At 38.5% G+C, this 13681-nt stretch overlaps 1 protein-coding gene across 4 annotated transcripts in view; it reads left to right on the plus strand.

Moving 5' to 3' along the window:
- CDKAL1 (CDK5 regulatory subunit associated protein 1 like 1) overlaps positions 1-13681 on the plus strand; it is a 647814-nt gene that overhangs the window by 300297 nt on the left and 333836 nt on the right. For all 4 annotated transcript variants that reach the window (XM_013060790.2, XM_045085085.1, XM_004761260.3 and 1 more), the window contains one exon: positions 2617-2720. In XM_013060790.2, the coding sequence (XP_012916244.1) occupies positions 2617-2720 (104 nt within the window). The remainder of the gene's footprint in view (positions 1-2616; positions 2721-13681) is intronic.

Raw genomic sequence — 13681 nt, forward strand, 5'->3', positions numbered from 1 at the left:
CTTGCTGTCTTTTTTTCTCTCTCAAATAAATAAAATCTTTTAAAAAAAAATCATGTCATCTGCAAACATTACTTTACTTCTTCTCTGATTAAGATGCCTTTTATTTATTTTTCTTATCTAATGCCTCTGGCCAGGACTTACATGAGGGTGATTGAATAGAAATGGGAAGAGTAGATGCCTTTGTCCTGTTTTTGATCTTGGAGAAAAAGCTGTGACCCTTACACCATTGAGTCTGATGTTAGCTGAGGGTTTGTCCTGTATGGTCTTTATTTTCTCATGGTACAGTATTCTGCAACCAGTTGGTTGAGTGTTCTTATTATGACTGGACGTTGAATTTTGTCAGATAGTTTTTCTGTATCTGTTGAAATGAACATGTGATTTTTGTCCTCAATTCTATTAATGTGTTGTATTACACTTCTTCATCTGTGTATATTGAACCACCCTTGTTTCTCAGGGATGAATTCCACTTGACCGTGGTATATGATTCTTCCAGTAGTATGCTGTTGAATTTCGTTTGCTAGTATTCTATTGCAATTTTCGCATCTGTATTCATGAGGAATATTTACATGTATTTCTCTTGTCTTACAGTGTCCTTATCTGGCTTTGCTATCAGGATAATAATAGCCTTATAAAATGAGTTTGAGAGCATTCCCTCCTCTTCTGGTTTTTGGAAGAGTTTGAAAAGGATTGGTATTCATTCTTTTTAAAATGTTTGACAAAAATCATCAGTAAAACTCTATCCAGTCCTGTGCTTCCACAGTGGGATATATGGTTCAGTCTCTTCACTCATTATTGATCTATTCAGATTTTCTATTTCTTCATGACTTAATATTTGTAGGTTGTATGTTTTTAGGAATTCGTGCATTTCTTCTAGATTTCTTCTACATTACCTACTATGAACAGCTCTGTAGCTTATGTCTTCTTGTATTTCTCTGGTGTCAGGTGATGATCAGACATTCTGAAGTAGATTCTTCATCTGTAAGACGGGGATAATAACACTGAACTCTAGAATGATGAATGAGATAACAGGTATAAAACATCCAGAATAGTGTCTGATACTCAGTCAAAACTAAACAAAAGTGAGTTATCCTCTCAGAGAGAGGCCCGCAACAGTTTTCTCCTTTCCCTTCTTATGAAACAGATTGAAATTGAGAAGAGAAGACCTTTAACAACCGGGAGACTAGAATTTGTGCTCATAAGAGAGAGATCACAATCTGTGTTTTATCTTATCTTAAAAAAATGAACACAGCTTAGGAAGAAAAGAATGATAGTTTTTTAAAGTTATGTGGTTGGGTAAACAGTAAAAATCATTTGAAAATATATGTGTTACTTAAAAGTGCCATGCAGAAATTATGAGAAATGAAGCATTGCAGAGCGCCTGGGTGGCTCAGTTGGCTAAGTGTCTGCCTTCAGCTCAGGTCATGATCCTGGAGTCCTGGGATCGAGCCCCACATCAGGCTCCCTGCTCAGCCGGGAGTCTGCTCCCTCTCCTCTCTTCCTGCTCATACTGTCTTTCTCTCTCCCTCTCTCTCTCTCAAATGAGCAAATAAAATCTAAAAAAAAAAAAAAAAAAAAAAAAAAAGAAATTAAACATTGCATATTTGGCCGCTGAGTACGGTGATTCATATGTATCTCATAGTCACATATTAGCAAAATTACACATTGGTCAGGTTCAGTTATTAAAAGTTCATTTTTTTCTCATTTTGAAATTTTAAAGCATTTATATTATAATGGTGTTTTAAAACCTTGCTGTTCATTTTAGCAGTTGAATCAGTGAAGAGTTACTTCCTTGTTTGGTTTTGTTCAGTGTGGTTGAGCCTTTTTGGCATAGGACTGTTCTATTATGTTGTAACTGTTTTTTTTTTTTATATTAACAAAATATTTAAATCATATTTAAAAATTATGAGAGTAGAGCCAATATTTTAGTTTTTCAAAGATAATTCTTTATTATGTCTACAGACAGTTGGGAAATCTGTTTTTTTATTTTTCAAAACGAATGTCAGTTTCCTTGTTTACTTTCTCTAATGGAATCCTATAGAGTATTAATTGGATTTGTTTTAATGTATTTTTTCTGACTTCAGGAGTGAGAAATGTTATCTGAAAATTTCTCAGGGTATATTTTGTTATGAGAATGCTATGCTGCCTGTTTATTCTTATATCATTAGTTGAAAATTGAATGAATATGCTTTATTATTTCTAAGCAATACAGTATACATAAGCAATACTAAATTTCTACTTTTATAGTGACCAAGCAATGTCAGTGGCTTAGAAAAAAATGCCGATCTTGAATTTGTTTTGATTACTTAATCAGTGTAAGCATTTATAAACTTTGTTCCTCATCGCTATGTTCATTTGGAGATAATACTGTGTGATTTGTGCAATTATTTTTGAATAGTTGAAGCTTAAAAAGAATTGCACGTTGTAAATTTCTGTGTCTTGTGGAAATAAAGTAAGTATGAAGTATGATGGATGGATACTAGTTTTTCATTTTTTCTCATTTCAAGTGGCACGTGTTATAAATTAACATCTGGTTGTATGTTTTAGGTCTTTTCCCATGTTAGGTGTGTACTATCTTTTTTAAAAATTTGAGCCCCATTTATTGCCTCATTTGAACAGGTGCCTCAATGCTTGTACCTACTGCAAAACTAAACACGCCAGAGGAAATTTGGCCAGTTACCCAATAGAAGAACTAGTAGAAAGAGCCAAACAGTCTTTTCAAGGTAAGATTTTCTAGAATTATGTGCGATTTTAGCCTTCTAAATAAATTATAATATTCTTCTAAATAACCCTTCACTTTAAATATATGATGCTGCTTTAGCTTTCTGGAGAGTTTATAAATATTTTAGCCTAAATAGCAGAAATGTTACCAGATTCAACCAACCAGGTTCTAGTGTTCCTGTTACTCTTCTTTTACTACTTTTCCATCTTCCATTTTCCTATGATGTATTTTGAACTTTATCACCCATTGTCACTTCATAGAAAAGACAAAAAATAAAAAATAAAAATGAAATCCATGACCGTCTAATGTGCATGAAGACTTTTGTGGACTGAGCAAACTACTTTTCAAGATTTCTAACTCTTTCTTTGGTAATTTTTGGACATTTGGAATGTAGAGTGAATAAGTATTTCCAGGAGCCTTGAAAAAGGTAGATTTTACTATTGGTCAATAAAGATCACCCTGAAAAAAAAAAAAATTCACCCTCTTTATCTGCAGAACTGTGGACCAGCAAAGAGTGGTACGGGTAAAGAGACCTGATGAGAATAACTCTTTGTGTAGGTGGCCAGCTGCTTCCAAATCATCACTTGCTGGAAAATGTGATTGTTTAGGTATCTCTCAGCATATAATGAGACTTATCTTTAATGTGAGTCACAGTTGTGTTGACACTAACTGCTTAAACCATAGACTTTCTCTTTTGTCTTTGTTTATAATATGTGTGTATAACATTGGTGTGTCTTTACACCTAACATGATATAATCTATTGTCTCATAATCTTGCGGGTTAATAGTTATTGGCAATGTACTTGTCCTTTTAGCGAGTAACTTGGAGTGCAACTTTCAGTACTTCACACCCTAGAAGTGATAGTATGAGTTCTGAACACGTTTCTTTATTTAATCTGTGAAAGCCTTTATCAACATGAATTTGGAATGCTCTCCATAATAGAAAGAAAAGTACCTTGATTGATTTATGAACACCTCCCAACAAATTTGTTCTATTTTTACAACCTGAGTTCAGTCCCTTCCTTCATTCACATCCAACTTATATTGAACAAGAAACAAGAGATGCTCATTGACTCCTGCCGGCGTTCTGTTTTAGAGCCAGGTAATTATCTAATATGAAGAACAGTCTGAGTGATTGTCTTTTGTACAACATGACTACATTAAGCCGTGTTCAGAAAGGGCATACATTTGCACAGAAACCTCATCTATTTGAAAAATGATGCCTTTCCTGGCATTCTAAATTGGTGTTTATTTTTCCATATATCTGTCAGAAAATGGGGATATTAAAACTCTATGATCTATCCACCAAACACTGCAAATTGGTAGGAGTATGAATTAGTTCTTTCGAAGTACTTTTCCAACATTATGCATTTCTCTTCACAGCTAAATGTAAGTCTTAAAACATCTTCTCACTTGACTCTGAAAATTTATTTTAAAGGTCTAAAACTGATAAATCATCATCTAGGAAGTGAAGGTATTCTCTTCGCTCCCTTATATCTATCTTCACCTATAACCTCTCCTAACATTTTGATGTGATTGCTTCACCACTTAGTATGGACACATTGATTGATTGATTTTTATTTAGATTCAGTTAATTATCATATAGTGTATTATTAGTTCCTGAGGTAGAGTTCAGTGACTCATCAGTCTTGTATAATACCCAGTGCTCATTACATCACGTGCCCTCCTTAATTGGACACATTTATGTATTACGCTTGACTTGAGGCAAAACCAGAAAGGAATAATCAGTTTTTATAAACTGATTGTAGATTTTTTTCCTAAAGATATCCAACTTAGTTCTCTGACTTATGTTACTTATCTTTAGAAATGCCCTCTGAGCAGCGGAAGTACAGAGTGTGACTTCGTTCAGACTTTATTGTCACTTAGCATCGTCATAGCCAAAGTGGGTTGGGCCACTTAAGGTGAATGTTACAAAGACTGTATCTGAGGTCAGCAGCGATGTAGCATTTGTTTACTCACAGAGAAAGCACTCAAAGAGATTGGGTTAGTATTGCTTTCATCATCATGAGCGTGTGTTTGGGTATGTGTGTGTAGGTGTGTTGCCTTTTTATTCCTGACCCTGGAATGTTGGCTGTGTAACTTCCATTGTCTTGGTATCTGTGTATTAGAGGAGCTGAAACCAATTGCTACTTTTTGGACTGGTGAGCTCATTTGATTCTGGTATGGTAGTGTTACTAAAATATTGAGGTCGTCGTAACTTCCTAGGCAAGGCAGGATGGTTAGGAGAACTTAAAGTAGTTAGGTATTCAATGTTCTTTGCCATAGGAGGGTTTGAATATGAAAAGTGTTCTGCTGCTGACCAGCCACGCCAGTCTGAAGAAGGTACTTGCCCCCTCCAGGCCTTGGTTTCCTTGTTACTGTGACGTTTCCTATTCTTTGTTGTTAGAATTTGAGATAACTTACAGGAAGTAATTGGCTGTGTTCTTCTTATGAAGAAGACATGCTACTTAAACTGAAGGAATTTAAGTGAATCCAAGAAGTCTAATTTTTTTAAAAAAAATTTTTTTATTTTTTATAAATCTAATTTTGAGGGAAAATATTGACACATCTGTAATAGACATTAACGAATAGAGTCAAATGACAACTTTTCTTTTGATGCTAAAACATATTTTAGGACTCTGTAGATAGAAACTATTTGGTGTGACTATTACCTTTCATTCTCTTAATTTGAGAAAAGCAAATTTGTGCTGAGAATGGCCGTATACTCTTTTTCCACTATAGGAGGTACCTGTTGATAGCTTACATTTTAAAGGGATTGAGTTCATTTTCTTTTTTTCTGCAAAATACATTGGAATGTTACTGATCTTACAGATTTTCTATATGTGAACTTTTAAAATTGTGAAGAATAATTATGAAGGTAAATAGAAGAAATTCTCTCTTATCTCTGTGATTTTTGCGTATTTAATTCTAAATAATTCAGGTGTTAGGAATATCCTTTGAGCTAGAAACCCTTAAATTCTGCGTGATACCATTATTATTAAATGGCCGTATAATTAATAATAAACAATGTGGTTCTTCGAAAGGCTGCTTTAAGATGAAGACCCTTTTAAATATGTTTCCAATAAATTTGATGAGAGCTACTCTGTCTGTGGAAGTTAATTTCCCATCCTGAAAAGTCATTTCCTTTCTTTTTCTTAAAGTTTTTGATGACTTTGTGTCAGAAATACCAAATGACTTTCAAAAACTCTGTACCAGTTGTAGAATGGGGATAGAACCCAGATTTCCTGGCCTATGATAGAATAAGAGCACAATTTCTTTTTGAATAGCATATTTATGAAACATTTTATATTCATATAAATTTATTTCATAGTGGTCTAATGATTGGAGAGGCTAAGGGCTGACCCAAAGGGAAGGAAGCATTCAGAAGAGATCCTGAAATAATCATGGAATCATTCTGAATGTACAGTGGATTCCCAAAGCACCAAAAATATACTGACTATACATTCAGCTGCCAAAAATGAGGGAGCTCATTAAATTTTGAATGGATCGCATTAAAATAAAAATTATTTACATTTTTAAATAGAAATTTTAGTTTGCCATTTACAAAAATACATGCATATATGTGTGTATAATATACATATTAATACATTAATATGTACATTACATTAATATGTACAATACATTAATACATATGTAATATGTATGTATCTAGTTTATAGTTAGTTGATTTCCTTGCCTTTTTCCCCCCTTTTTCTCTCAACTCAGTCCCCTTGACCTTTACACTTTCTCAATGTGTTCATCATTTTTGTGGCCAGTCCTGAACGTGAGTATAAGATTTATCACGTAACTTGAGTTTCTTCTCTCATTGTTCTAACAGCCTGTGGGGAAACTTTCCCCCTACCTCCTCACCTCTGCCGAGATTCCGGTTTTAAAAATTCCTCAGCATCGTGGTGTTCGGGGACCAGGGTTTGACATGGTTGCATTTTAGATATCTAGAAAAACACGTCAGGCTGTGACCAGGACTTTGTTGGGGCCAGAATGAATTTACAAGCTAGTGTTTTCTAGGATATTTGTATTGATTTTTCTCTAGCAGCTAATCAATCAGTTTCAGTTGTATAAGTGATGGAGCAAACCTTTCTAAGTGTGCTGGGTGAGTGGTGTGGAAACAGCACCTTTCACTGCTGCCTCTGGAATCAAAATGTAGAGATGATGGATGAGCTATTTTTATAGTGATTGTGTGCTTTTCTAGATCTCATTTGTGTGTTGCTACTTTTTTCTCCCTCATGAATCTGAAAACCCTTGCAGGGTAAGTGGCATAAACCGGTTATGGAAAGGTAAATAAATTAAGGTGAAATATTCAGAGCAGGGAGAGAGTTTCTTGGTGTTGAGTGATTTTAGTATTAATGTTGAAATGTTAAAAAAACGAATTCTGTTTTATTTGAGACTTGCAAAGTTGCTGTTTTTTGTGTGTAAGATTAATTATGGAATGCATCTAGAAGACATTACCTCCTGACCTTTTATGTAGGGAAGGACATGAGCAGTGTTTGATTTTTGGATGTATGAACTTGGATCGTCGAGTTCTACAGTTTGTATCAAGCCGCATTTGACTCATCATTGTGAGCAGTGATTGCTGCATATTGAGTCTGATCTGAGACTGGAAAGGAGACCAATAGCTACATCCTGTTAATTTCCATGGCAGTTATTTAAATGTCTCATTGACTCCTAGTTTCATTTGTGCTGTGTTGACACAGAGAAATTTCTTTCTTCTATAGGATTAATAATTTAATTTAAGTGTTTGTTATATACTGTCAACTTCCAAGGAGGATTTTAGGCAGCTTACATTAAAGGGTTGTGCATGTGGGTACCTGTGTGGCTCAGTCGTTAGGCGTCTGCCTTCAGCTCAGGTCATGATCCCGGGGTCCTAGGATCAAGCCTGGCATCTGGCTCCCTGCTCAGCAGGAAGCCTGCTTCTCCTTCTCCCTCTGCCCCTGCTTGTGTTCCCTCTCTCACGGTTTCTCTCTCAGATAAATAAATAAAATCTTTAAAAAAAAAAAAAAGAAATACAAGATTGTGCATGTAATGGACCCTGAAAATAAAAGTGCTATAAAATGTTGTATTATGTTTGCAAAGCGGGAAGATAATTTTACAAACTGGTGAATCCTGGCTCTAGAGAAGAATAAGGGAACACAGCGGTTTATATACTTTGATATGAGCGTGTAAAAGGAAGTGTATAGTTTATAATGAGTCAGGTACATGTTTCGAGGCTGTAGACACTAAGAAGAATTATTTTCCTTTCATAAGAGACATTGAATAATGTAATAAAAATATATAAAATATATTAAAATACTACATATAAAATATAAATATAACATATAAAATACATATTAAAATACTACATATAAAATATAAATATAACATATAAAATACATATAGAAGTATAAAATTGCTTTTAGCTGGTCATATATAGAAATTCTAGATATAGTTTGCACATGGCCTTTTCTTCTGTTGATTCTTTAAGAAACCCAAAATATAATATTAAATTGTAACTTTTCAAAAAAAATTTTAATGAGACAGCTACTTATATGTGGTGTGCATGATACATGTCACCGGATAAGAGGACCTGAGGCCTAAATGGTTATGTGTCACACATTCAGTTTAAATAAGCCAACATTAATGACTTAGATTTCAGAGAATGCTAGTTACGTCTGTCCTTGGCAAAGCAGAGTACAGTTTACCTGGTCTTTGTCTATTTGGATCTGTGAGTTTCTAGGACAGTGGTGCTCAAGTCCTTATTTATTTTTGTTTTAAGCAATAAGGGAAATCCCTTCTTCAAATGAAATTTGAAGAGTAAAAGCCGAGCCAGCCCGGTCTTCGTAGAGGTGAGGCCCTGTTCATTGAGCCCCTCCCGTCGGAGGCCTGGCCCCGGAACCTCTAGAACCCCGAACTGGCCGGCTTCCTCGGTATTTCTCTGGGGCCCCAGTTTGCCCCGCTCTGTGCAAAGAGAACGTGCCGGGGAAACACTTCGTAAGCCGAGGGGCATCAAGCAAAGAAGCAATTACTGTTCATTTATGTGCAAAAAATCTGGAGTGTTTCCCGGACCCCCAACATAAGCCCTCCCAGGCTCTCCTGATATCTAAGCACAGACACATTTTGCCAGTGGGTCAGTGGAGCTGAGCCCCGGGGCTCAGGACAGGGTTGAGCCGGGCGCCTTCCTGGGGAAGGATCTCAGAGGGCCACTGACCACTCCTGCCGTGGCAGGCTGCTAACGGTGCAGACGGCTGTCTTCATGCTCAGCTTTTTTTTTTTTTTTTTCTTTTTTTGGGGGTAAAAACAAAAATCCTCTTTGGGTGCCTTGCAGTTAGCAGAAAACAACAGGTAGTTATGTTGGTCTTTCCTAAAAGCAGAGTGGCCTCACGTGAACCTCCGGACAATGGGAGATTCCTGTAACTCCTTAACACACCAGTCCTTTCTTGAAAGGGCTGGCTAGTGAGTTTTTTAGGCTTGGTGGACCCTAAGGGCTCTGTTGGCAACTGTTCATTTCTGCCCCCAAAGCCTAAAAGCGGCCACAGACGACACATACATGAATGGGCGTGGCTGTGTTCCATTAAAGCTGTATTTATAACAGGAATTAGGGATGACAGGGTTCATCCTTTGGGGAAAGCTAACCTAAACAAACTAAGGAAGACTGGCAGAACCTCCCATTGCTTCTAATATGCTTATATATGTCCCAGATCCACCAGAGAAGGAGGGCCTAATGTTGATCTAGAATAGATCGTTGTACTCAGTCTGGCTGTTCATTTTAGTCACTTGGCAGTTCCTGTTTTTGACAGTCACATCGCACTTCCTATGACAGGGAGCCCTGCACTTTCTAGAATCCAGGTGAGTCTGCCGGAGTGCCAGAGCTGAGGACTAGAGTCGAGAACCAGTAGTTTGAGAATTGTTGGTTGAAGCCATAAAATAACTCACCCTCTTCCCCTCTACTGAGAAGGATCTTGAAGAGGAAACCCCGGTTGCTGAGTAAGGAAGGAGCGGACTTAGGGAGGTGGGAGGGGCAACACAAGTGCCAATTTGCTGACACCCCCCCCAATGGTTTCTGAATGCAAAGGTGCTTACTTAAGTTAAAAGGGGCAGTGATTTTTGTTATCCCCTAAGGTATCACAAAAGGGTCAGCTGACACTTGCTGATTGTTTACTGTGCTGTCTGGGAACTAAAAAGATGAAAAGCAAAATGACAAATACATGGTTCTTGTCATTGAGGGGCTCCTCCCGGTTTAGAAGGACAGGATAGCACGTGGGGCTAATGAAAGCTAAAATCCCCAGAATCAGGAAGCGGGTAACAAAAGTCATTGGCCCTTTTAACATGTATAAGCACCTGGATTTCCAGAACGTCTGTTATGGACCTGGGGCGGTGTCCACAAATGGGCCACCCCTGGGTTACCTCTGCACCTTCCCTGACTCTGGGCCCCCGTCACCAGTCAGCCAGGGCTTCTCCTCGCAAGCCTTCTCATGGTCAGCCACTGCCACCGCCACTGGAGCGCACTTAGGGTCCTAAGTAGAATCCACTTGCCCTTCTGAGTCTTGGGGTTTCTGTAATGCTAGCGTCACAGTCTGTGAAAAAAACACACTGGCCAGTGACTCCTTCACTCAGTTAACTTCAGTTAACTGTTCCAACTATATAGTTATTTTTCCATTCATTCGACAAGTATTTATTGAGCATTTGTCAGAAGCAGCTTGTGTTTCTGCTAATAGGCACATGCCTTAGAAAAGGGAGGATAACGTACATTCTTACAATCAGCCTTTGGTTACTTCTGCTGATAAGATAGGGAGGCCACTGGGTCAAGTTTGCTGACCCTTGAGCAAACAGCATACCTTCTAGGTGGGAACAGGGACGCAGTCCCGAGGCTGTTCGGCAGAATGGCGTCTGTTCATAATTCTCTGAATTTTCCTAGTTCAGAGAACATACAGACCAAAGTACAGAAACCTGGGAGCTTCTGGGAATACCTTTTGTATCTGTCCATAGCAAATCTGGAGTGTCCTCAGTCCCCGCTGTTACGGGAGTGGTATTTTTGGGGCTCCATTGTGTTCTACAAAACAACTTGCCAATACGCAAGTACAGAATTATATTGAAAATAATGAGGCACGGGAAAACAAATGAGAACAGAAAAGTCAAGTGTTGATGGGGAATTGCATCGAAAGTAGGCCATCGTCACAGATGCCGTGTAGACTCCGAACTTCTGGAAAGCTTGTTGTCTGTAAGGAGAAAAAAACCCGGCTTGGTGTTCGTCTGAAAGATTTTCACACGTGAGTTCGTGTAGAGAGTGCCGAGAGGTGTAGTACTTCTCAGCAGGCTCCTCTCACACTGAAATTCACATTCTCTGCTCTCTTAAAGTTGCATATTTTGGCTTTCCTGGTTAAAACTTGTAGCCGAGCCCTGAAAAGCTTCACACTGTGAAAGGCTTTCTGGGGAGTCTTAAACAATCCATCCTCACTAGCTATGCCTCTGTGGTGCCTTGGTCCCACGTCCGAAGCCCTTAGGAACCACAGAGGAATCCCACTGTAGAGACAGGGTGTACAAACCCTGGGTCATCCTGGGAGATGAGACATGGCGTGCAGGAAGAAGATAGTAACATTGTGTTTACTTGTATGTTCTCCTCCTTGGAATTTTCCTTTTGTGTATATTTCATACTGTACATAATGCATTCGTACAAAAGTGCATGAATATAATTAATGATCTGGATCTATGGGGATGCATTCTTAAATTTTTTGACGGATTCAAGAAAGTGATTTTTCCAGAGGCGGAGACCACTGATTCAGAGGAACACATGGCCTGTTTCCTGCTGTAACGCAGTGCTTTCAGCCGGGTGTTGGTCTGAGCGGGGCGACGGAGCTCCCTACTCTCTGTTATGGTCTGAAGGTGCCTGTGTTCTGTTTTGCTTGAGTGCAAATCCTTCTGCTTTTGAGATCAAATAAACATGATGAAATTTATGTCTTCGGGAGGAAAACTAAAGCACGTAATGAAGACTCTGGCCATGTCTCTCTGCCCAGAGATACTCTCTGTCCTCTGTGGCATGCTTCCCCTTCCCTTCCATCTGTGCTTTAGGCTGGAAGGCTGAGCCTGGAGGCTGTGGGGTCAGGCACATGTGGCAGTGTGCGTGTTGGCTTAGTAGGTGCTCAGTAAATGTTGGATGAGTTGCTAATCCTGAATTGATGGGGCCTGATGAAATTCCATATGCGACTTGGAACCTGTGGTGAAAATACAGCCTGGAAAGCTCAATTTTAAAGTGGGCGAGGGATATTGCTTCCTTTCAGCTGTTGTTCAGGCATAATTGAGTACTTGTGTCTCATAACACAGGCGTGATTTTATGACACTAGATACTTTGTGGTGGTGGCTTTCCAAGATCTGCAACAGAAATAACTTACTTTTGAAAACTATTTCCTGAGAATTGACGGGTATCCATCATTCTCACTAAGTGGGTACATCCCACTTAGGTCCACATGTATAGTTGTAAATAAATACATATTTGCTTTAATTTTTTTTTCTTTTTCTAAATGGAATTTTGCAAAAGATTTTTTTTTGGTGACGGGAGATAGAAGTTAACCAAAGGTTTTGCTTTCAGCATCTGAACTGAGGCAGATCTGTCTCTGGGATCATTTTGGTGAACTTTAAAGGCTGCAAGTTAGTTTTGGAAGGTTGTTTAATGGAATTTTAATAGCCCTGGAAAGATGTGAAAGTGATACTGCTACCTGGTGGTTTGTAAACCTGACCTTTGTGAGATGTTTTCTGGGCAGAAGTACTGCTTTGTGATGCCAGCGGCTTTTATCGATTCTGTGGACTCTGCACTTTTCTACCACTGGCTGTCAATTCATTCCAGCTGAAAAATTATTAAATCTCTTCTCCTGCTTGTGTGGATATTAAATTGCAGTAAACATACTTGCACTGTGTCAGGTATGGCGAGCATAATTTTCTGCATGAAAAAAATATTTGTTAGTGGGACCTTGGCTGCTGTGCAGAGGTTAAAAATTTCTATACTTTTTTTTTATTTGTTGCTCTCTGTGTTTTATATATATATATGTTTCTCTTGGTGAGTTTCAACACATTTCTTGTTACTTATAATATAAAAAAGCTAGAGTTTGATTTAGATTGCTGCCTTTAAAGAATAAGCCCCCTTTAGCCCGTCATTTCTGGTGTCAACAAAAGAAGGATGAGAACCTGGGGTAAGAGGGTTTAACCTGTGGAAATACATTTAGGGAAGAACGAGCAAGATCTGCTGAAAGAATGAATCAGATGGATCAGGGAAAGAGCGAACAATTAGATGACCATACTCTCCGCTTAGATCTTTTTGATCTGTTGGGTTCTAGTTAAGGAAAGTGAAGGCCAGTGCACTAACCATCATCTGTGGACGTGGGTCTTCAGCTTTACTGTCTCTGTGGATAACCCTGGGCCTTTGGGTATGTATTTAAAATTGCACTTTCTTACCCACGCCCTCAGCCCCTCCCCTCTCTTACACCCCTTTCTTTCTCTATAAAATAAATGAAGCTTTAAAAAAAAAAAAAGGGTGGGTGCCCAGGTGGCTCCCAGAGTGTTGAGCGTCACACTCTTGATCTCGGCTCAGGTCCTGATCTCAGGGTTCTGAGATCGAGCCCCGCTTGGGGTCTGCGCTCAGCAAGGAATCTATTTGCGGTTCTCCCTCTTCCTCTGCCCTTCCTCTCACTTGCACGCCTACACACTCTCTCTTTCTCTCTCTCTAAATCAATAAATCAAATCTAAAAAAAAAAAAAAAGAAAGAAAGAAAAAGACAGACATGCTGCCCGGTTCCCAATTCAGTAGGTCTGCCGCAGGCCCAGGGATTTGGATTTTCGGATGAATCAGTTCAGATGACTCAGATGCATGTGGTAAGGACCACTTCTAGAAACTTCTGTCTAGAAAACTTTCTTCGTTAAATAAATACACTGAGTCATGGAATCAAAATATTCAGTGGGAGTGGAGAAGAAACACACCGTCG

The sequence above is a fragment of the Mustela putorius genome, unplaced genomic scaffold, assembly GCF_011764305.1.
Source record: "Mustela putorius furo isolate JIRA1106 unplaced genomic scaffold, ASM1176430v1.1 tig00000831_pilon_pilon_pilon, whole genome shotgun sequence".
Lineage (NCBI taxonomy): Eukaryota > Metazoa > Chordata > Mammalia > Carnivora > Mustelidae > Mustela > Mustela putorius.